Source organism: Corvus cornix, chromosome 9 (genome assembly GCF_000738735.6).
Source record: "Corvus cornix cornix isolate S_Up_H32 chromosome 9, ASM73873v5, whole genome shotgun sequence".
Taxonomy (NCBI): domain Eukaryota; kingdom Metazoa; phylum Chordata; class Aves; order Passeriformes; family Corvidae; genus Corvus; species Corvus cornix.
The window spans coordinates 16930649-16955896 of NC_046339.1; the positions used below are offsets into that span (position 1 = coordinate 16930649).

Genomic DNA, 25248 nt, shown 5'->3' on the forward strand with positions numbered 1-25248 from the left:
TTGTCACCTTTTTGTAACTGTCTGCAAATTTAGGAATTTGCAGGGTTCTTCCTCTTATTGGTGTTTCATGCCACTTTGAAAGGGGAACTGCTACCTTGCTCCAAAAGGAGAGATGGCCCTGGCAGCACAAACCTGACATTGCGTGCACTGTGGCCCAAGTCTGCTACCGAGGGGCTATGTAAGAGATGGCTGTTCTGTGAATGACTTTTTTTATCTTGCAGACACACACACATATGAAGTAAGAGTGCAGCTGTTTTGGCTTTCGAATCAGGGAGGGTGGTGAGGAGAAAGGATGTAATGGTGTTTGAGACAAAGATAGATGTTCACTTGCAGCGTTTTTTCTACAACTTCCTATTTCGATTTGCATTAGAGGTGGAGACTGGGTGTATTTATGGTTTAATGAGATGCTCTTGCCTTAATAGCAGAATGTTCTTCACAGGAAGAAATGAGTTATTGCTGGTTTTCTTCTTCTTTCTGTTCAGTTACTGTGGATACAGCATGTAACTTTTAGACCTACTTCCCCCTTGAACAGCATACGCAGCTTCCAGTTGTGCTGAAGCTGCTGAAGGAAGGAGGTTAAAGGAGCACAGTTTTTAAAGAGATATTTGTTGGCTGCTTAATTCCTACGGATACAATGAGTTTTCGTGGGAGATTCAGAAGGGAGCCCAGTGAACTGCGGAGGAAGAGAAAGACCATTAGGAGAGTGAACCAAGGAGAAATTCACAGATTAAGCTGTGTGAGTATGCACTCTTCTTCCACTTCTTCTGAGAAATGGCTAAGAAATTGCAGGTCACTCTTAGGACTACACTTCGGAGAGAGTAGGATTTATTGCTCATTGTTTATGTAGGATTCACCAAGCCTCGTTCAGTCTGTGTTCAGGGATTGAGCACTGGAGAATGAGACTGAAGCACAGGAAGTTCAGGAGTTTACAGAACTCAGGCACATTAGGGAAACTTTTATAGCCTCACATTGTTGATCAGAAACATACTGATAGCAGGAGTGTGTGGTAGTCCCTCTGGCACCTTATAGCAAATGCCTGGTAGTTCCATGAAAATCCATAACGCTGCTTCTGGAGAGGAAAGTTCCTCTGTGCTATTTCAGAGTTCGTGATTTGCGATGGGCACCTCTCAAGGCCGGGAGAAGGAGAAAAACACTGGCCTTCTGCAGTGCAGGGAGCCACTGGAGAAAGCTCTAGAACCTTTGGTGGCAAGCTAGAGTGAGGTTCTGCCCCTTGGGCTACACAGCAGCTTTGCCACTGGTGGTTTTGGGCCAGGACTGAGGCTCCTGAAACTGCACTGTGGGGCCCTGAGAAGCTCACATCAACTGCGTTGTACCTAAACTTTCCTGACTGAAATTGAAACTGCAGACAACAATAGGTAAAACGCTTAGAGTCTGCTGTTGAGGAGTCTTGGGCAAGTACTGATTTTCAGTGTATTCTCTTCACTGGAAAGACTACTTTAGCTCAGGAAACATTTAATGGCTTCTGCAAGAAGAAGAGACAGTGAATTTTTTTCCTCAAGGCAAGAGGTGTTTGATTTTCTTCCATAGTTTTGTTCATTCAGTTACTCTGTTTGCACGTGCATGCAGATAGCTCTTTTGAGGCATGTCCAGTGTAACAGAATCAGTGATAACCAAGAAGAGTATTCTCATTAGCTTTTTTAAATAGGAAGGAAAAGAACTTTGCAGTTGTAACACTTGGTCACCAGTTAAGATGGTTTGTGGTTCATCTAGTAGTGTTTGGGTTTTGCTTGTGACTAGGTGCCTTTTTGGATAGGTATTTTATATGGAAGTGGATCTTTTTGACAAGGCTACTTTATGGTGTAGTTTCTGCTGCTCTGAGCTATTGACATACAGTCAAAGATACCATGTTTGAGCTTCATGGTCAAGGGTCTCAGGAATGAATGCTGGTGGTGCTGCTGAAAGCATCTAACCACAGCAGTTCACAAGGCTTTGGTAGGAGGTAGGCGCTGCTTTCTTCACTTATCCTCTTAAATCCTGGTGAGGAGGGATTTTTGTCATTATTGTACAAATCCTGTCTATACATTATTAGTGCTCATCTGAAGTTATTGCAGCCTTACAGGAAAGGATGGCTGGAAATAAAGCCCAAACGGTAACAGTAAGCCAGCAGCCTGCCTGCAGATAAAGAGGAATGTGTTTGGTCCCTTTTTCCTGTATCATCAGGTAACAGAAACTGAGCGTTCAATTTAGTGGTGCTGAAGAACCTTCGAATTTTACTGATTCTTAGAAAAAACAACAATGCATTGTAGTTTGACCTAAAACATAGAGCCCTTGTAACCCTGTGCCTGTAATTGGAAATAGGTAACAAGCCTGTTTCATCAGTGGCTTGTGGGTCACCCTGCGCTTCCCCTGACGTGGGTGGCCGCTGTATGTCAGCGATATAGCTCAGCTTTGCAGGGGAATCTGTGCTGATTTCTGTTCTTTTCAGACATAAGATAGACTAAGATAGGGTCACTGTGTCGTATTACTCTGTAGATGTATTTCTCAGTCGTTTGTTTAGCCCTTAGGAAATGCAGGCACACTTGACTTTACTTTTGTGCCTTGCAATCTGTGTCTTTCTGCCCAATATTTCATAATTGGAGCATGTTAAATCTTTGGCCTACAGGTACTTTTTGTTATCAACCAGCAGCCAATCTCTCCTTCATGCATCAGTCCTCTGCACCTCCACACAGATTTCAAAGTGGTGTCAGTTCCCACTGCAGCTGTAAAGGCTTTTGTGTGTGGGGACCTTACTCAGAGTGCATTTCTTCATATACTATTCTTAGATCTGTGTTTTCTGTAGATGGACTTGCATTATTTACTGGAAGCTCCCTTTTTTTTTTTGTAAGACTAATTATTATCTGATTATCTTTAATTGATTGTAGGTTGATGATTGAGCTCAGTGTTTTTTTGCTCTCATTTACATCCTGCGTGTGTAAATGCCTTGATAGCCAGATAATTGATTGGGAGGGGAGTTGACGTCAAGGAAACAATTACAATTTTAACGTCATTGTGAGAGCAGAGTTTATAATGGCCATGTGTAAATGATGTTAATTTTACAGATAAAACCTCCGTGGAAATACTTAAAATCATGTATTCAGATATGTAGCATGAGAAATACCTATTACTTGTGAAGAGATAAGTAACCATAGTGCCAGTAGAGAAAGAGGGTTATTCACTGAGTAAAATGAAGCAGAACAGCATGCATGAGATTTACCCATGGGACAGTAACATATTAGCAAGTACTCTAGAAGTTAAATGATATCTTTGAAAAGTTTATTTAGGGCTAATGCAAACATTTTTGTTAGTTGTTTTTGCTTCAGGGCCTTCTGAAGTGGTTGAGCCCCTTTCAAAACAGTTGTTTGCTCAGTTGACATGTCTAGGTCTTCATACATCTAAGTCTTAGGTTTTAATTGAAAATGAACAATGGATGTTTGCCTCTGCACTGCGTTGCAACTTCATCAGACATGCAATAGTATCAAAGTCTTTAGCATCAGAGCATGATCTAATGAACAGATATTAGAGCTTTCCCTTCAGTCCTTGAAAAACAAACTCTTCTATGTACTCTAAAACCACAGTCTGCTGAAAAGAAATCTTCATTTCAAAATAAATAAAACCGTTTTAAAGACAATCCTGTGCTGTGCACAGTGTGATGTAAAATCTAATCCCATTTTAGCAGCAAGTTTGTGCTGGATGAACCTGGTGGAGGAATGGGTGAGGGAGGAATGCCTGGCACAGCCTTCTTTTGGTACTTCCCCTGAACCTGTACACAGATAACCATGTGTAGATCCCCGTGTCTCCCTAATTCATCCAGTTTGCACAAACGGAGGGGACTGGTTTGCCTGTTGCTGTAACCACTTCTATTATTGTTGTGTAGATGCTATAGGTGTCAAGGCTGGGCTTCTACCTCTGCTAGGAGTGCCATTTAAGGGCAAAAATTGGGAGCATCTTTTCTTTAAATATAGATTTTCCTGAGCCTACAATGACTTTATATGTGAAGTTATACACGTGTGTGTGTGTGTGTGTGCACATGTGCACAGACAGACTCAGAAGTGCTGTTTACATAAACTTTAAATAGGAAGCTGACAAGCTTTGGTCAAATCGACTGCATGCAGCTTGCAGGCTGGTTTTGTTATTGCTGTTTGGGGCAGTGGCTCTGCACGCCTGAGACTGTGCTAAAACAAGTGGACAGGAAGAAAAGCATGTTTCCAAAACAGATGAACTAGACTCACTTCAGCATCCCCTCTACAGTGCACAGGGCAGGACAATGCCCTTCTCCTTCCCTGGAGTGAAGTAATCACTAATGAGGCAAGTGGCTGAGCAGAACACTCCAGCTCTGTTGGCAGCTCCTCTCTGCTCCATCCCTTCTGCCTCTGTTCCCGTCCCTTCTGCCCGGTCCTCTTCCACCACACCCTACCTGTCTGTTCAGATAGATGTCTGCATGAACAGGAGTGAATTGTGTCTTTGGCTTTTGCTTGCTTTCTTCATGAATAGGTTCTGTGTGATAGATTCAAAGAAAGCCTTTTGTTGCTAAAGCTGCACTTTTTTTTCCAGGTTTAGGTCAGGTAAGGGGAGAGAAAGTGGCTGAGTTTTGCTAGGTTAGAGGTCTATGTAAATTATTTTAAAAAAACCCTTATGATGCTTAACAAAACTTGCTTGTTTTTCCCCTGAAGTGACCTATGGGCAAATATTTAGTCTAGGCTTCAGAAGTCCTTGCTATTTAGAAGGTGTTATTCTTGACATTTTGGAAAGCCAACCAATTAAATCCAAATTTAAAACTTAGCAGTTTCATTTGAGGTCTTGTCAGTGGCTGACTTCAGTAGTTTTATGATTAAATGAATTTTTTAAATCTCCTTCCGAAGGAGAGTTTCAAGATACTGCATAAGCAGTGAGGACAAGTAAGTTGTTGCCTTCTTACCCTGAAGGTTTTTTGCAGATTGTACTGATAATTTTATCTACTGTCTAAAAGGACAGGTGCTAGTCCATGAAGATGGACATGCCCATGCATTGCCATTGCAGAGTCAGAAGGCACTGCAGCAAGGCTGCAATGCCAGGTGAACAATCATGGTCGGGAAACAGGATTCAGGAAATGCATATGATTAAGTTGGGCGTAGCACGAAGCATCTCCTCTCCCTCCAGCTGGAGGCTTTGCTAGTCAACAGTCTTGTGTGGCTTCTACAGTTTAACCATGAGGGAGGTAGTTTTATTAGGGCTGGAACTTTCAAAATTCATAATGAAAGCAACGATAAATTCTGTCTTGAGAAACAAGAGCTATTAGAAAGTGTGGGTCACTCCCAGTTGCCTGAGAATAGTTCTCTGTGGTTGGAGCAGCCTGAGCCCTGGTTGCTCGTCAGTTGCCGTGCTGGAGCAGCTCCATGTGCCGCTGGAGGCTCCGAGGGCTCCAGCTGGACCACCAGTTGAAAGGAAAATTTTCTGAGATAGCTCATCCACATGAGAGGTGTTTCTATTTTTCAAATATTTAACATGCTGAATTCTCTGAATTCTCTTACAGTAATTTTTAAAGCTGGAAAATAATACAAAGCAGTTTTACATAGATTTAGATCTACAAAACAATGGTTATGTAAGCAATTGGGATTCATCCTATCCTAGCTGTATTTGCACAAAGTAAGTCTCATTTAGTCAAGCCAGTCACTTATTGGTGTCAATCAGAATTTTCTTTGAATAAGGAGGCTTTAAAGAATGAAAATTACTCCCAGCAGGATCTTCAACAGGTTTCCTTTCTTTTGCTGTGCTTGAGCTGATGGGTACTATAGCATTTTGGCAAGTAGTTTCTGAATCACTAGGAATTGGGGGTGGATTCTTTGTAATTCTTGGTGATTTTCTCTGTAGCAGAATCATGTGGGAACTGGCAATCCCCTTAATGAAATTTATTGGCACGTTGGCTTCAGTGCTGACACTGAAGAGTATATTAGTTGAGCTGTGCAGCCCTGACTGGGTTCTTTCCAAGTGCAATTCTCCAAGGTTTACGGAAAGTCATGACAAATTAAACATTTTGGACCTGATGAGTGAATGTATTTTAAGATGGGATGGTTGTGTCAAAGAAAATTTTCTTTGTACCACTAATTTTAATAAATTTGTTGACTGTGGATCACATACTGAGCCAAAGGAAGCCTTTGTAATGTGGCCAGAGGGTTTGTTGACTGTAAATAGATGCAGAACAGGCCAAGCAGTCATAAAAAGGAGTAGATCTGAATCAAAAGGAGAGACCGTCTGCCTGCTGGTTCTGGCTGTGCTTCCATATCCATACCCTGGATACCTTTTGCAGACCTTGAACTGCCTGCTCTGTGCTTGAAATGCAAAACTTATTTTCCTTAAATGAAATCTGTAGCATGATGCAGAGTGTGTTGGGAGCAGAAAGGGGAGGCCTGTAGGGTGAGAATATTTTGAGTGGGTGATTCCTGTCACTCCCAGCTCAGCTGCTTGAGGGTGTTGGGGACACCTTTATCCTGGAGTGGCTGTGCTGTCTGTGCTCCCTGGATAAAAATGCTGCCATGGGACTCCCTGCCAGGAGCACACAGGATCTCAGGCTGCTCACCCATGATCTGGTGGGGGAAAAAGGTGCACCCAATGGAGATATCCTTCCCATGGAATTCACCCCAGGCACCAAACTGCTCTGCTGCCCTGTGGTGAATAGAGACATATGTTGGTCCTACAGAAATGCAAAAGTTGTGGTGAATCCATGAAACAAAGATTGTTTTCTAGCTTCAGCTCCTTGAGTGTTCAGGCAGCTGCAAGTAGCACATCTCAGAGCTGCTGGGCATGCTGGATCTCTGGCATATCTGAGACAGGGCTAAATTCAGCCTTTATGCTACATCTTCTCCAAAAGTCGTGGACTCCTGGCTGTTCTTTAGCTTTAGTTTGGACAGGCTTGGCAAAGAAATATTCAATTGAAGTTGGCCTGCCCTGGTAGAATATAATTAGCTACATATATTAACCATATGAAAACATAGAAAGACATACATTATGTCAAAGGTACAGTATGTAAGAGTGAAACGGAAAGGAAGACCAAAGGAGTGTGAGAAGCACTTCACATTGGTGTCATCCTAAAAAGCAGTTTAATTTGCTGTCGTAAGTTTTGATAGGATTTTGTTTGGTTAATAATATCATTATGAAGTCTAAAAAAACGAAGGAAGGTGATGCTATTGTTGTAGTAACAGTTAAAGTGGCTCTTTCTCTTTTAAGTGCCCATTTCAGTATTTTAGATGTATACTAGAATGAATTGTCATTTTTGACAAGCCATAGCTTGAATGAAATATAAAATCAGAATCTTGCTTGATCTTGACCAATCTGGCCATCACAATAGTTTTGATTCTCTTTATGAACATGGATCTTTGGGTCACAGATATAGGGTTAGGGTAACTGAAGTCCAGCAACTTAATTTCTTTCTGTTTATCTGTTTCCTTAATGTTTTTCTTCCTGGTGTGTGGAAGAGAAGAAATTATTTTTTACACCTCTATTAAATTCAATAGATTCTAAATATTCAGGATTTGGTGTTGAATAATATGACATTAAAGCATTAGAAAATCCTAGCAGTTAGTCTAGTTTATTTTTAGAATGGGGAAGTTCTTGGGATGACTGTTCAGAGACTATTGGTCTCTGTTATATCATTTCCTCCTTCAGGGAGTGTTCACAGAAATACAGCTTTAGGAGGATGATATATAATTATGAAGAAAAGATGGGTACTAGCATCAGTGCACAATGTCTGTGCATCTGGAGGAAAGTCAAGTACCATATTTGATTCTGTAATATCATTTATTTGGATATTTTGGGTCATTACTACAGGGAAATATAATCCTTTTTCATCTAGACGAGAAGGTGATGGCAATGAAGCCATATATCACTGATGGAATCTGGCCAGTTTCACCCCTGTGAAAGTATATTATCCTCCTGTGGTGTCGGCTCTGATTTAATACCACTTCAGTATTCCAAAAGAGTGTGGAAAGGCTGGCTCAACAACATGCAAAGCTACACAGCACTGTCAGGGTGTGAAGTAAATGGTACTGCTGAGAATGTTGTAGCAGGTGAGTCGGAGAGTGCCTTTTTACTAGATGTATTCACAACCATTTTAGCACAACTAAATTCATTACTCACTTGAGATGGAGAATATAAAAAGCATTACAGAAATCCAAGACAGCATAATTCGATTTTGGCACAGATTGCCAGGTTGGCCTGTTTCCAAAAAAGAACAGACAAGTTAAATTGAGAAGAGGCAGTGCTGGGATTATTAAATTAGCTTTAAGTCAGCCCTACTCATTTACAGATCTCTACTAGTGCTTGCAGGGAGAAATTTGCTAATCCCAACATCACTGCTTCTGTCTGCTAGGGAGGAAAAAATGGAGCAGCCGCCCCACACCAGTAGAGATAAGCTTCTAACTAACCAGCTGCCACTTCCCATCACAACTGCAATGCAAGCATTGCACTGCAGAGCTTTGCCAAGTCCAAAGTACTGGCTCTGCAAGGGATGGAGTCCGTGTCCACAGAGCAGAGTCTTATGGTCTGTAAGAACACGTAGAATTGATGAAGAGAGGCGTCACATTTATTATAGCATCATGCTTGATGCTGGCAAGGGACTAAATTATCTCTGTGGCCAGTGTATCGACAAGGATGGGCTATTACTTGCATCTCTGATTTATGGGAGCTTGCATAATAGAGTATTGCATTTTACACAGGATTTTGCTGTACTGACATGGAAGGAAGAATGTAATTTTTACTGCATGAGTAGAAAAACATCACCATAAATATTGAAGTGCTCCACTGAAAAATTTTGCAGCAGGTTTGATAATGTCACATCTACTTGCATTTAGTTCAGATGTGTAATCTTTCTCCAAAGACTTCTCTGTTAACATCTGTTAAAATGTTTCCATCTGATCATGCCCTTTGCAGCACTGAGAGCAAGAGAATTAGTGCTGTGGGAGCAGTGGTATTCATACGCTTGCTGTGTTCCTCTGCTTCGGGGTTTTCTCGAATTGTGTTCTTGTCTCATGTAAATGACCTTGCAGCTGCCAAGAAGGAGTTTTCCCCTGGAGTGTTTGAGCAGCTTTCAGGAGTGGGTTTCTGAGCATTACCAGTTTCTGAAGAGCAAAGAGAAGGCAATGTGACATAGCTTACCCTGCCTCAACTTGCACCCCAACATCTGCAGGATATTAATTTTGAAGGAGATGTAGCTGTGTTCACCCCAACCTTACAGGGATTTCCAGGGGGAAGAAGGAATACTTCTTCCTTCTGCCAGCCCCAGCAAAAAGGGTAGTTTCCACGGGTATAGAAAACCTGCAAATGCTACACATTTTTATGGGATTTCCCCATATTTCAAGAGAAGTCCCAAGATTTCTGGGGTTTCCCAGCTCTTCTCTAGTCTACAACTTCAATGGGAAGGTGACTACTTCTGTCATTTTTTTGCTTAATGGTTTTTTAGGAGATTTTGAAAACTGACATTCATGATGTTTCCAAGGAGCATCTGACCAAGATTAAGGTTGTGTTGACACTTTTCTTTTTTTTTTTTGGAGAGTGGACATTTTATGACTTCAGTTGCATGTCTTACTAAGAGTTGAGATTGTTGCAGAATCATTAGCCTGACAGTATCAGCTCTGGGAAGGGAGAGTTATCAGTGTAGTCAATGTCACACATTTTATGCAGAAAATGTTCATGTTTTAGTGAAACCACTACACAGGAAAAAATGCCCGTGTGAAGCACTGGTGCATCATAAATGTCAGAGTACGTATTTTTTTCACTTTTACTATGAGTTTCCTTGTAAATGGTTGCTATAAGGTTTCCTACTGAAGGTAACAGTTGCACTACTACAAGTTTGCTTCCGGCTGAACTTGAACTGCGTGAACTTTGTTCAGGCCTTTTGGCATCGTTACCAAAACCAGTGGTACAGCAGAGATGGTACACTCAGTAGGCACTGGTGTTTTCTCTTCATGGTTTTAACTCATTGAAATGTATGTTTATAGATGAATATTTAATAAATAGATGCAATGACAAATTTAATGACAGGAAGTCTGAAACTCCTGTCAAGATGATACTGCAGGGACTTAGCACAATTTGGAAGGGAATGAGAGCAAGCTGTGTATGGTGACGTGGCCAAGTTGGCCCTGTTAAGTTCCTGTGGGGAACTGCTGTCGGCAAACAACAGAGAGAAACCTTACTGAGGGATATGGCTGAGACTCAGCCCAAGAGCTTCTTGAGCAGGACTGGATCATTGTGTGTCAACTGGGGCAGGCCAGGGCCAAGTACCAGCTTGGGGCAGCTTAAGGTGCTGTGGCTGGGTTAATATGAAGTGTCATGTCCTAGTAGAACTCCTTGTCTTAACTGGACATCACAAAACCAGAATCCAGTCCTGTCACAGAATCTAAATCAAACATTAAAGTAGTTTTCTTCGATTTGTTACTGTTACGTGTTGAGCTTGCCTGTCTTTTACAATTCTTTAATGTCTCAGCATCAGTAGATAGTGCTTGTGGTCTGTGAATGTTAAATACTAATGATTTTTAAAAGGTTATTAACTCATAAGTGTGCAAAAGGGACTGTGAGAGTTAATAGACTGAGAACTGCTGAAGAAGCAGTTCTAACTTTTTTAATTGTGTCGCCATGCTTTGGTGGAGCTTTGATTCTTTAAGCAGGGAGTTGGAGTAGGTGACCTGCAGAGGTCCTGAGTTGTTCTGTGATTCTTGCATCAGCTGTTCAGCAATTGAATAACTTTCTAGGAACATGTGTATTCATGTGTTTTAATCTAATTCATGTGGCTGTGTTGCTGATGCTAATTAAACTTTTCATAGATGCATTTGATGCCAAGGTGAGTCTTGGACTCAATATAGAAGGGAAACAATGTTCACAAGAAATCTTGAGATGACTGTGATTACTAAAAAAAAACCAAGAACTTTCTAGGACAAAGTCAAAAGGGAGAGGGACTATTACATTTGAATCATTATATGTATAATGGACCATACATGAATGAGGTAAGTAAAATCATATATGATGGACATTCTCATTGGAGAAATTTGTTTTATGGAGATGTCAAAGCTTTCTTTTTTCAATACACCTTGGTTTTGATTAAGGGAAGATGGAGGGAAACTTTATAGTCCTGGATAGCTCAATGAAAGAACAGTGGGTAAAATACAATCTTGTCTAATGTCCACTTTTGCACCAGACTGAGAGAGTAAATGTTTCTGCCTTTGCTTTCCACTAGTGCCCTTTTTCTCTTTCATCACATTCTTTTCCATCCCTTCTGGCAGTTCTTGCCCTTTCTCATTCACTCTTCCTGATGCTTACATCTTTGAATTGAGTAAATGTTCTCACTCTAGTACATGACTGTTCATTTGTTTAATGTATTCTAGCATGTCAGGCAGGCTTCTCTTTTTCTATTTTTGGGTTGTATTTCAGGACAATGTGACTTTACTTTTTCCTGTGGTGGTTTCTTACTTTACTGCTGTTTCAGGCAATAGTAGTACTGCTGTGATGATACTAGTCCTGCTTTCTGACAAGAGAAACCATGGAGATGGATGCCAGTTTATCCCAGGAGAATAATCTTGGGTTATTGCCAAGTAAAACAATATGGTGGCTTTCACAAACTGCCAGCAGTTCAAAAGGCGGGGACTGTGTAAAACAGTGAAGAAATAAGTAGGTTTCTTATTCTGAAACATATTAGCTCAAAGTCCTATCTATGTTCAGTTCAAACTGTATCCATCAATTTTCTTGATGTATTTATGGAGAAAGAGAGAATTCCAGGTAAATTAAGCTGGTGGTTTTGGTCTCTGTAATAAGCTGACCGATTGCTCTGGAGTTGTGAGATGGAGAGTGGCTGTTGCAAGTGGCCCAGCTTCCTCACTTCACTCTAGTGCACAAGTTCAGATGCAACAAGCTGAACAGAATGGAATGAGGGGAGAAGTTATTCATGCTTTGGTGTATAAAGGCAAAAAAGCAACAGATGTCAGTTTATGAAGGGGGAGGAAAGCAAATTTGTGTGTAGAGAGATCACCTGATCTTTTCTTTTTTTTCCACAGCAGGAAAAACCCAAACTCTTGGAGCCTTTGGATTATGAGGCTGTTATCACAGAGATCGAAAAAAATATTGGGGACAGCCAGTTTAAAGATCTGATATTGTTCCCTGATGATGACTTTTCAGTAAGTACAAGGCAAATATGTGTTATTCCTTTTCTTAGGTTTGTTCTCCTCTTTGATTTAATCTCCATTGCTAGAGGGAGAGCCACAAGTTGTCCCAGGGCTCTCTAAGATTTTCTTAACTCATGCAAAATGCCATACTTCCCTCTCACCAAATGCACTTGGCTTTTGGGTTGTTTTTTTTCCTCTGACATTTATATATGCATGACTTTACTGCTCAGGGTTAGATAAAGCTTGAAGCCCTGGTTGTTCCCAGATACATTTCAGGAACTCACTAAATGTTATTCTATCATGTATACTTCTCTGTTTTTCAGCACAGTGGTTGTTTGGCCAGTCCTAGAATCTCTCCCTACTATTATAGTCTGATTTAGTCCAATTTAATCTGTAACTTCTGATCCTGTTCTGTTTGATGTATTTGGCCACTAGATAGAGTCTCTGGTGCTGAGGAAAGCTCTCGTGGTGGGACAGTGAGAGGCAGTGGATCCCTGACCCCACAGCCATGGAGCTGCCTGACCTCATCCTGGGTCCCCCACTGCTTGTCCTGGCAAACTGCAAAGACATGGAGAGCCTGGAGGCCCAGGGCAGCTCTCCAGTGCCAGTGCTGGGGTGGTCAGCAGGGTGGCTGGGGAGCTGTGTTACCAGGCAAGTGCACGGGCAGATTGCCTGCATTGAACAGCAACTTCTGCAAAATCACCCCACCTTTGTAAAACATTTAGGTTTTGATGAATAGGCATTTTCTAATGGAAAGACATTTCAATTTGTGACCAATTGTAACTGCTCTGTGAGGGCCCTTCCCATCAGCTCATGGCACTGCTCCTGTCCTAGGAGGGCAGCTTAATCTAATCGACTGCTTTGTTTTACTAAATGGTTCTATTTCCTTGGTGGCATTAACTGAGTTAATGTGCTCATGGGATTGAAAGAAGCTAAACAGAATAGATTTCCTCATTATTTTTAATTCCTTTATCCATTTTGCACATTTGTCAATTTATGAAATTAGCATTACAAAGCTGAATAGACATACTGCGTGCTGTATGTACAAGGCTCTTGAGCCCTTTGATTTAGAGTAACTGAGATCAAGTCCATGGAGCAAACCTTCTCAGTGAAAGAAGAATCTTGTTCTACTGCTAAAGACCTCTGTCTGTCAAGCATATTTTCATATCCTTATTTTCATTTATTTTGAGCAGTTGTTGCTTGGATTTTAGTAGCTACTTCTGTTTTGTTTCCTCTGTGTTATGCTTTGCACCTATTTGGCATAATCTATCTAAATTCAAAAAATAATAAGAAAAAAGAGATTAAGACAGATGAGAGAGGTACTTGCATGGTGGAGATGGTCTGTACTCACAGAAGAGCAAAGGCAGTGGTAGATAGGGTCCATATCCTTGCAATAAACCTCTCTTATCTTTGTTATCTGCTGTTGAAGTCAGTGTCAGTTGCAAGAGCCTATGTCACCAGACAGGACTGCAGAGCTTCTGTACCAGGCAGGTGTTCCAGTTGCAGAATATCTATTTCTAGTCCTGCTCTCTCCTGCTGAAATATCACCTGTGCACAAAAGTCTGGGTCAGACATTTGAGTAGAAGGAGGTCCACGTCTGACTGAATTAGGAGGTGCCCAGGCTGACTCTGAGTGGGATTTAATGTGATAATGCCCAAGGAAATGGTGGCTGGCCCTGTTTAACTCCTAATGATTACACTTGCTGCAGACTTCATGTCTCAGTGTTGACACAGCCCCAGCTTAGGCCTGTGGGTGAGCACATCCTATAGGCAAAAGTCTCTTCAGAGTGAAACCCCAACCAAAAGAGTTAGCTGAGGCAGTGGACAGAGGAGAAAATTCTGCTTTTAATAATGATTTCCAATTTTTGGATTTGTCGTTCACCACATGCATCAGATATGGGTGAATTATTGTCACTGTTGTTTCATCTCAGAATTGCTTCTCTTTTTACTTGCATTCAAAGAGAATGCTGTTATTCTCACAAGACTTCTGTTGGTCATTTCTAACATCTTATTTGAAGTCTGTGGAACAGCAGAGAATTCTTTATATCAGAGTCTGGTAGACTGTATTCCTCCATTCCCCTGCATCTCCGCAGAAGAGTACAAGGTGTATACATTACAGATGCCTTCTCTGGTTTTATTCCAGCTGGGGAAAAGATACTTCACTTCTTTTGTAACCATGCTTAATAATCCCTTAAAAAAATAAAAAATAATCGATTCACATCAGTTCTACTTCTTGTTTTCCTAGCAATTCCTTCCTTATAACTCATTTGCCTGCCCAAAGTCCATTTTCCATTTCAGAAAAAGCATGTCAGCTCAGCTTCAAGTTTCACCTGTTCTTGGATCCCTTCTGTTGCTGTGCTGTGAAATAATGGCCAGTGGAAATTTCTGCAGCAATGCATCAGAGCAGAGCTTACACTGTACTTCTTGGTGGTAGTAAGAGGGAGTTGATTGCCTTCCTGTTGTACTTATAAAAAGGCAAGCTTGGTGATGATCCTGGTAGTTTTGCATCCTCACCATTGGGTTGCTTTGCTTCCTTTACCTTCTGCTCCCCAAACCTGGCCACACTCCCCTTAACAACTGGAACTGCTGCTGTCTGGGATTCCTATTTCTCACTTTTCTGCTATGTGTTTGCCAGAAAGGAGGCCATGAAGGAAGTGTTATACCTTCCTTCAAGTTGGTCTCACTCCCACCTTTAACCTTTGACATCTTATTGTTGCCTGGATTTGTTGTCATACATCTGTATTTCTGCTCCTAGGCACTGTCATATATCCAAACAAAATACTTGCTGTATCCTTTCATAAGTAATTTTTTATATTTTCTTCCATCCTTTGGAAATTCACTGAATGCCCAGCAGCCTCTTTTCAAATCTCTCCAGGATCTGAAGTCTTGCTTAAAATCACAGCTGCTCTTCCTTAGTGGCAACAGGCTCAGCACTCCTTTGCTAATAGCTTTGCTTGTTTGCAGGTTTAGTAACTGTGTATGTTAATGGTATGTTGATAAATATAAGTTAATTGTTTTAAAAAGGTAGATGAAAGTATTTAATGGTCACTTAAATTTGTATACTATAAAAGCATGTTAAACTCCCTGGGTTGTGAAAATTTGTTCCTCCTTCTCATGTATGACTTTTCTAAATCTGTTTGAAAAGTGGAACTCAGACTTTTTAAAACTATTTGTGTAAGTATGGCTGAATGCCTGGTTTTCAACCTGCAATAGAAGCAATAATTCATTGCCTAAATTCAGGACAGGTGTAAGATGGCAAAACTTGCTTGTATAATGCAAAACCTGTTGAAGGGTCAGTCTGATGTGCTCCTGACTCTTTGAGCTTCTGAAAGCCCACCTGGGAGCCCTGTTCCCTCCCAAGTATTGCAGAGGCCTTAGAAGAAAAGGAGCTGAATTGTGCAATTGCTGTACTTGCCATCACTGCAGGCGTGATTGTTTCCAAGCTTCTTTTTTTTAGCTCTGAACAAAAGCCAAAATCTCCCTATTTTTCAGGTTGTGAAACCTCTGCTTTCTAGATGCTGTGCAGGGACAAAAGTTGTTCATCTGGATACAGAAGTTCATAACAGAACCAGATGCATCCGTAAGGGGAGGGAGCAAGAGTCATCAAGGACACTGCCTCTTCACATGAAACGTGTGCTATAGGGGCAGCTGGAAGTGCAGGCCTTGGAGCCTCCTTGGAAAAACCCCTGAAAAACCCCTTGGAAACCTGACTGTTATTTCTAAGATCAGAAGAGTTACGGTGGTGAGATCATGAGTTATGTCAAATAGCACATGACTTAGCTCCCACTTTCCCATGTGACAAGGAGTATCTGCTCATTCTTAGAGGAGCAGAAATTGAGTCCATTTCTCTCATGACTAATGGTGTTATGGGTATCCTTGACGTGCACATTTGCATGGGCTGGCAGGAGCAGGACAGTGAGAGGTATCTGGACTCCTAGGGGTGCATTCCAACTGTTTAATGCAGTCAGCAAAGCATAGCCTCTCACACTGAATGCGATTCAGGGAGTGATGGGGCAAAATCTGTCCTTTAAATGTGCTCTGTTCCTGCTTTCCTTTCTCTTTGCAGCCTGCACAGGTGGTGAGATCTGTGCTGGGACCGCAGCCTGTCAGGGAGCTCTGTACCACAACAGCCTCTGCACCATGGTATTTGTACAGCATAGTCGCATCTTAGCCTGCTTTTTAATTTGATGGACTAACTCACTGCAGGTTTTGGTAACATTAAGTAAATCTGTTTACTTGGATGAAAGTGGGGCTGAGCAGCTTTTCTTTAGAGAGCTTGAACATAAGCATTACCAGGGAGGAACATGTCAGCCCGTGTGTGGTTAGGTCTCTCCGAAGGGCGGCCTTTGCAGGAAGTAAATATCATCATTGTTGATGAATCCCTCTAAAGATTTAACCACTGCTAACGTGCTTTCAGACTAAAAGCTATTCAGAATGGATTCAGACTGAAAATGTTTGAAATGGCTAATGGAGTTTGAACTCCATTTTCAAATGCTAAATTCACCATGTCACTGGAAAGTAGTCACTGCCTGAAAACATTATTCCTAATCAGTGTTTGAAAAGGAGCAGTATTAACTTCCATGCTTCATTGTAGAAGGTGAATGTGGCAAGAGAAGGTGCTTAGGGAAATTGCACCTTGTAACTCATCCAACACCTGGGGCCAACAGCTTATGCAAATAAGACAGCCTGGCAGTGCCAGAAATCATGGCTAGATATAGGATATTTATATAAAATAAATTAAAAATCATTCAGAAGAATTACAGACTTGAATGCTTTAGGCTGATACCTGCATTATTTGATTACCACAGTTTGCATGCACAAATGAGAGGGTAATTGGCCTTTGGCTTGAACAGACAAGTGCCATGATTGCCTAAACATTAGAAATTAGGCTGAATTCACAGCACATTTATACATACTGAATTCTCGAAATAAAATCTTTGATTTTTTGGGTGACTGACTCAGAAGCACATGTTCTGTTGTTGAAATTTAGTTCTTTTCTGAATAAAGCAGTTTTGGTGAATAATACCGTTCCTGATCAGCCTGTAGGAGCATTTAACTTTGAAAGTAATTGACTATGAACAGGAAGTGCCTTTGTGGCCAAGCTTTTGCAGCTAAGTGGTTAAACATGACTAGTTCTCAGAAGGGAAGTGCTTTGTAGTTTTTAAGACAAGTTTAAATATAACAATATATAACATTTTCCATGTCCCAATTCTTTGTAAATAAACCTGTGGTATTCTTTGTCAAAGTCTAGAAAGGCAGCAAGCCCAGTGTCACCCGATTTCTCAGGTTTGCAGGGCTCTGTTTCTTTCTTTCAAGTGTGGCTGGGAAGGGCACCACAGGCAGAACAGTGGGCTTGGGTTACCTGTCTTGTTCAGCTACAGTATTTTTATCAGGCTGTGTAAGGAGAGGGAGGCACAATGGCCCCACTAAGGTAGATGTTGCCTGTCTCAGTCAGTGTGTTCGTGTCAGTTGACAAGTGTTGTATTAGGTAAAAAGAAATTACTTGCTATATGTCCTACCTATAAAAAAATACTGGAAACTACTTTCTGTGCAATACATGGAGCAGGCAGGTTTTGCTGTGGGCAAGCAGAACAGGCTGTTGCTCTCTCTGAAGCTTATTCACCATCGTGACAGGGTCAGTGTGAGGTACAGAGTACATTTCATCTCCTCTCCTGTGGCCTCCCACTCTGCCTCAGTCTGGGAAGAGGAGCAGATCTTCAGCAGTGCTGTGTGTGCTGGGAGGAGGGTGCTTCATGGCTGCAGGGCCCAGCCCTGGGAAGAGCTCAATATCATGGGCCACAGGGGCACCCCAGGCTTTTCAGCTGTGCTCAGGGATTGCATCTTGTCATGACTGCTGAAAAAACATTACTGCTTCAAATGTCACGTATGTGTGAAGTAAAAGCAATGAGGTGCATTCCAGAGACTGTGGGTACTGCTGGGAAGTCCCTAAGCAACCAAGAATTCAGACATCTCTTACTAAACATAGCCTGAAAATTCATACTTCTCCATATTCTGTCTCTTTTACTCATAGACTCAATGATTGTGTAAAGCACTTCATGCAGGCATTGATAACACAGCTGAGTAGAGCCCAGGAACCCACGTTTAGGAAACTGTGCTCAGTTTATCAGAACAATGGGATTTTTTTTCACTTTCTGGTGTCTATGACACCCCCATCATTTTTTTTGTGAGAGCCAGGGTTTAATCATATTGTATCCTGAGCTCTCCAGCTGAAACAGAAAAAGTTCGGGGGATCCCGTGATGTTTCTGCCTGAGTGATACATGTCTTTCTTTCATAGCTACTCATGTGGAAAGTAATGGGGGAAAATCAAAGTGGTTCATGTAAACTCTAAGGAAAAATGCAGTCCATTATATCCAGGCACTCATAATGTAGAGTTTGGGTGCTTCAATTTACAGAGAAAAAACATCACCTTTTAGTCTGAGGGTGAGGATATGGAAGACAGCCTCCAGGGATGCAGTAGATACTGCAAGCTGCTTCATGGTATTAGTACATAGTGATTCTTCATATTAAAGAGTTGTGTGCCACAGGCCTTCCTCTGGAAATCATGGGTCTTTTTGTAATGGAAGAGAAAATGGGTTTGGGAGGCCAGATTTGTCCGGGTTTCAGTCCTTTGCTGTCTTGAGTGAAGAGTTACTCCGTTGTAACTGAGAGCATAATCTAGGCTGCTGGGTGTTGATTTTGGTTGTTTTCTCCTCTTATGGCAGAGAAAATGAGTGGGACAGATATATAGGTTAATTGAAAATACCCCAAAGCTTCCTCTTGTGAGCCTTTTGTGAAGCGGCTGCCTTGGCCAACCTCAGCACAGGGGCCCTGGGTCACACAGGCACTGCTGGTGGCCCTGGCCTCTTGTTGGCCCACTGGGAACTAAGGGAAGCTTGGCTCCTTGTGGAGAACTTCAGGAGATCCACTTTTCTCTGTGGTTTCCTGCTCTGGGGCCTGACAAGACAGCTCAGCCAGCAGCTGCTTTCAGAAAAAGGGCTTAATTTGTGCAGGCTGTGGAGGCTGGAAGAGACTTCAGGCAGTGGCAGGAGTCCCTTGTCGGCCCTGTCCTGCTGCCTGTGCCCACAGGTGGGAATGTCCCTCTGAGAAGCTGCTGCCTGGTTCTCCTTGCTTTCCGGCCACCGAGCTGTCCTGTGGCACTCCCTTTTGCAGCTTCTTGGGGGGACTCTACTCCTCTCTTCTCCTTTCAAAAGAGGCAAAGCTTTTAGTTCTGTCTCCACATTCCTTGCCAGAAAAGCATGAGGTGGAGAAAGGAAGTGGAGGAAGAAAGTAGCACTCCTGGATTCGGCATATATTTCTGGGAGAGGATGTAAGGAAGACTTGACTTTTTTTTTTATCAGAAACCTCAGAGACTGAAGGAACTTTGCTTGGAACAGCTTTATTCCCAGAAATCTACTCGAGCACTGTTCTTGCTTGCTAATTAATGCCTTAGCTGATAGTATTGAATAGTGTGTGTGGGCAGGAGCTGGGCTGCAGTTGTTGGTATGCATGTGTGTTGGCTGCATGACAAGCTGAAAAATGCAAGCCATGATAACAAGGTTCTTAACCTGTTCCTGAGACAAAACTGCTGTTCTGTTTGCCTTTGACTAAATTGCACATTTTTTGTTTATTGCCAGATAGACACAATTTCACTGGAAATCAGGACACTGTATCCTTCTGTACCTGAAGATGCAGAACAAAAAGCAGAAAATTTATTTGTTAGAGAGGTGAGTATCTAATATTAAATGAAACCAAGAGTTTGGGGGAGGCTTGCTATGTTTATAATGAACATCTTTTTTCTTTTAATATGTTTTAGGTGATTTGAATCAGGTTTGAATTTTGAAGGCCAGTAGGAGGGGGGAGGGTTAGCAGCATGTCTGCAGTTGCCTATTGTGAGATGTTTGTATCTAGAAAAATTGTAAATGCACTGAATCAGCCTGTCATTGTACTGTTTTCCAGCTGCATTCCCTGTCACCACTAGTCCACTGATATTGATGTTGGTATTTTTACATCACTGCTAATGATTGGTGATCTGCATGTGCTTTGCCTTTGAAAATATTGATATCTTTCCAAAAATAGATAACCAATTGGCACTGGTTTAGACTCTCAGGTGTTATTACAAGGTATGTATCTCATTTGGAGCTGTATATATGAGGAATAGGTGCACTGTGTGAAGGGTGCATAGGGGTTTATATTTATTTTAAGTATTTAGAGTCTGTTTTACCTTCATAATAGAAAGTTCAACAAAATTCTTCCATGACAGTTAGAGGCCCACCAGGAGTTTGCTCTACCTTTAAAAAACCCCTATGGTTGTATTGTTTCCATACCTGATCTCAGATTGTAGGAGAAGATTTCTCATCCTGCTACCTCAGGAATATTTTGTGTTGTCACTGGTTTTATCACTTTGAAGGACTTTAAAGGAGTTGATTGCACTGTTCAAAGGAATCTACTTTAGATGGCTCCCTGAACCTTCCCATCTTTCATTATAGATGTGAAATATATCTCACTATTCGCATTAACAAAACAGGTTTATGAAACCAAATTTTCAGTCAACTTCTAGAAGGAGTTTAATTCCGAGCACTGATAATTGGCCCATAATGTGATGGTTCTTGGCCTTTTTTTCACTGGTTGGGATTTTTCATGCTGCACTTCCTGGTCTGAAAAAGTATTTCATATGCACTATAACTGCAAGAGGAAACTGTGGAGGAAAAGTCAGTTGCAGACAAACACAGAAATTAGAAATCATGAAATCCAAAATTAGGCAGAAATGTAGCTGTTGAATTGTATGCAATGTGACATTTTACAGGCTGGCCCTATTTCTTTTCAGCAGGTCTAAAAAGAGCAATAATAATTTACTGCCAGCTCAGATTGTCTGAACTTTGCCATCTTTGCTAATCTGGCAGCAGTGTTAAAAGATAACAGCTTGTGGAGTTATCTACCTTCCCAGAAGTCTCACTGCCTTTCAGCACTTTGGGGTCTGCTTTTTATTTTAAAGTTCCACAAGTTGCAAGGCCAGCACTGTGCTCATGGCTTTACAGAGAAAGTGGTGGGTCTAAAAATGGAACACGGTGCACAGTTCCTGGGAATCGTTACAGCTGAGCACGCCAAGGGGATGCTAACAGCCACCTTGTAAAACACATACTGAGTACATCTATTAGCTTTCTCTGCAGTACCAGTGAGCCAAGAGGAGGGGGAGAGAGGAGCAAAGCAGTGGAAAAAACCGGTATTACTAAGCCTGTGCATGGAATAGTGGCAGGGTAAAGACCCTGTTTTAAAGTAGTAATGCATGTGTTCCAATTTGCCACAAAGCCAAAAACTGTGTGTGTGTGTGTATATATATATATATATATCTACACACATACATATATATACACACATACATATATATACACACACAATAAATTAAACCCCATGGAGAGGATGGTTTCTAGTCCAAAATTAGGTGAAACTGAGCATGGGGTTCTGTGAAGATCTGTGATTGTAGTCCCCTGCAGCAATTGCAGAGATGTGTACTGCCCTAGCAGTATACATCTCTGTTGTGTTCCAGGTAGGTGTAGGTCACTTCTGGATAGATGTGCAGGAGTGGGATTGGTGACCTTCACTTCTCTCTTGGAACTGTGGAAAAGCCAACACTTCACTTGCTGAAGGAGTCTTTCTTCAAATACAGCATGATGTATTGAACTGTATGAACAGTGAAGGTGTCCACCTTGTGCACACTTGACTGACTGTTGGTCACCTGGACTTATGGCAAGCCAGGATCAAATGCCTAATTCCTGATGAGACTCTGGGGAATGTACAGCTCATCCTGCTGAAGCCATTTTGGTATCAGCTGTCTCTGACTGTTCACTATCTCAGTACTTTAGCAAGGTGAGACAAAGACATGGAGCAAGTTGTTGAACTTCAAAAGAAGGGTCTGATCTTGGAGGTGAAACTAATTTCCTCCATGTGATGCAGTGTGAGGACATGGTACTGAAACCGTTTCAAGACCTCAGATCTATTATCTCTTGTCTCATTCTTCTGGCTGCTTGGTGGTGTTCAGATGGTCTTGTCTACAAGATGAGGTCATTTGTAAAGGATTGTCAGAAATCTGTGATAATCCCTTAAAATCCTGGCTGTTTCTTCCTGGCTTTCCCTCTGGTGACTATAGGAAAGCTTTTCTTCCACCTCGAGCTCTTTCATTGCTATAGCCCTTCAAGGATGAGGGGATTTTTTTCCCCAGCCCTTACCAAAATCCATACAAAGGCAGCCTGGGGACTTGATCAAGTTTCCCTTCCTCAAGCACACCAGGAGGACTCAGTTGCCTGGACAATATTGGTTTATGGATCCAAAAGAGCTGACAAGCCAGATGAAGAACGATGAGGCTGATGTTGCTGAGAAATGCTTTCAGTATCGATGGCATTTGATGTGGTCCACCTGTAGTGGAAGGTTTGTGCCTCTATTCGTCCATTCAGTTCTCGTAATACTGCTTTGTATCCCTCAGGAATGCAAAACTTTCCCTGTTCGTGATATTGAAATGTTAGGGTAGTGGGTGAGGCAGAAGAATTGCCTTTAAAAAAGATGTCTGACCATCTGTGTTTTTCTGAAACTGTAAAATGAAAATCTAAAACAAAATAAAACTAAGGTGACAAATAAATAAATAGTCCCTTAAAAAGTATTTTTTGCCTGCAAAGAGAATAGATCGTTTACATTTTATGATTAATACCTGAGTCTCTTTATTAATTTATACCTAAGTATTAGCTATATTTTAAAGTTAATACTTTGTGAATTGGTTATTCCTATACCTCTAGTTGTATTAGGATGTTTTCCTTATGGATTTTTCCACTTTAACTTTTCTTAGGCAGGATCAGCCTGAGGAACTAAATTAGTTAGAAATGAGAAGTTTCCAGGAACTTTTAAAGCCAGAATAAAATTGTCTTCAGTGGTTTGTTGTTTTAAGTATTCCTGACTTCCTTTATCGTGCTGTTTCCTTCCAAATTCTGAATTTTCTCTCTCCTCACAGGGTCTGCTGCATGTCTGCTGCATTTATGCCAGTCAGCATTGTCCTCATGGTCCATAATTTTGGCAAATAGAAACATTCACTTCATAAGACATGAAATAAAATTCTTCCTTTTAGACAGTAAAAACATTCCTAATATCACCTTTCCTAAGTCTGTATCCTGAATTTTCAGAACAAATGGGAATTCTTGGAATTTTCCCCACATTTCATTTGAAAATACAAGGGGATAGTGCACTTGCTATTCAAAGTTATATTTCATTTGAGGAACTTAAACTATCTAATTGCAACATATTTCATCAACATAATTTATTGGTTTGCATCGAGTCAGTATTTTCAGGAAGAATGCAGGTATGTGCACACAAATAAATGCTGTTTGTGTGTGTGTAGGAATTATCTGTAGGAAGTAAATCCTAGGTAGATGTGAAAAAAATGCAGAACGTAAATAAATATTAGCTGTCAGCTCTCCTTTATGAAATGAGTTTAAGCCAGGTGATCCTTCCAAAAAAAAAAAAAAAAAAGGTAAAAAGGTGCTACCTGGATAAGTTTTTTGGAAATGTGTTTGCAGAGGGGCGGGCTGCATGAATGAGGAGGTGCAGGAGCTGTGCAAGGGCAGAAGGAGTGAGCTTCCTGGGTGAAAAACACATCAAAATGAAATAACAGTGTAGGAATATTGAAATTTCATTTGATGAATGATGTCGTTAATTTGTAGTTAACTTTGTCTATGATAATACAGTGTTCATGTGAGTGTCTCTGAACTTCCCTGTGGAGGTTTTCTGGATACACAACAGGGAGCTGTCACTTGTAGTAAGCTTGCAAAGCTCTTGCCACTCATTTGGGGGAGTTTTTATTTGAGATTTTGCTGGTTGGGTGTACAGGATCTGTAAGTAATTATGAAACATGAGTTTTATTAATCACAATGTGAAAAAGCAACAGCCTCCTGTACAACTTCTCAAAGTGGTTATGTGTCTACAGAGTTGATTTCTGAGGCTTTTTGATTTGCAGGCTAATCTGCGTTGTTCTTACCTCTTTCAAAATCAGACTAAAATGGGAACTCCTGTTGACAGTGACACCCAGAAAGTTTTGTTATTGCGCATCACAGTGTAAATTTCCCCATCTTCAAAATCTAAGCTTTTTCAGTGCTTGAAAGAGCTGTAGGCTCAGGGCTAGACATAGATTATTAAAGGGTAGTGAGTCTTTCGATAGCACAGAAGGTAAATACCTGTTAAAAATGTTTGATGCTTTAAAATAATAGTGTGTTTCAGTGTTTTGGCTTGTTACTTGGCTGTGTCGCTGGACTTTACTATAAGTGTGAACTGTTATTTTGGGAACAGTTTTGAGAGCCCCAAAATGAAGGTGCAGGTTGGCAGCAGCCACTCGTGCTGCTGCCATGCTCATTGCGGATATGAGCAGTCTGGGGCAGGCCTGGGTGGAGGGCTGGATTTCCACCCAGGGTGATCACAGCACCTTCCACCTCCCCAGATCCCTGCACACTTCCTTCCTTTAGTTGTTGCAGCTGAGGTCAGAGTAGGGAGGGAAGGCTCTGTGAGCAGGGCTGTGCACGTCATGGGGCAGAGCACAGAACCACCTCTGCAGCTTCCTTTCTAGCATTGTGGCCACATCCAGCTCCAGAACGTCTTTGCTTTCTGTTTCCAAGCTCTTGCATGGGCTTGCCCTGCCCTGTTCCACCTCAGGAACAGCCACTCTGCCAGGGTGAGTGAGGGGCCAGAGTTGCTCTGTGCTTGCAGTTCCTTTGCAAGGAGCCCAGTTGTTCCATGAATGACTTTTATCATATGCGCATCTTTTTTTCTGAAGACCACATACTAGTGCTGTCTAAGGATATAAGCAGGGAAGTTGTTTGTTTTATTTATGTTTCCCTCACTTTCCCCTTTTTTCTGGTTTGGTTTGGTTTTTTTCCTCCAATAGGTTCCTTTCCATTGCTGGGTAAATCTTTTTTAAGTGTCTTTTTCACAGTGGTAGCCATCATGCTGTCATCACCAGAGCCAGAGATAAGAAGTTACAGGTAGAAAAAGCCTGCAGGATTGTCTGTCTCTATAAGATAAAATTAGGCCATCTGGACAAAACCGAAAAACAAACAAAAAAACCAAAACAAACAAACCAAAAAAAATACCTGAG

At 41.5% G+C, this 25248-nt stretch overlaps 1 protein-coding gene across 19 annotated transcripts in view; it reads left to right on the forward strand.

The window, feature by feature from the left end:
* The window catches only part of DOCK10 (dedicator of cytokinesis 10), a 144943-nt gene that overhangs the window by 43325 nt on the left and 76370 nt on the right, over nucleotides 1–25248 (forward strand). For 15 of the 19 annotated variants that reach the window (XM_039556901.1, XM_039556900.1, XM_039556902.1 and 12 more), the window contains exons 2-3: nucleotides 12015–12134; nucleotides 19757–19846. In XM_039556901.1, coding sequence (XP_039412835.1) covers nucleotides 12015–12134; nucleotides 19757–19846 — 210 coding nt within the window. Of the gene's footprint in view, nucleotides 1–453; nucleotides 737–12014; nucleotides 12135–19756; nucleotides 19847–25248 lie in introns of those variants that run through there. The other 4 variants (XM_010406030.3, XM_019289903.2, XM_010406033.4 and 1 more) reach the window with 4 other exon arrangements.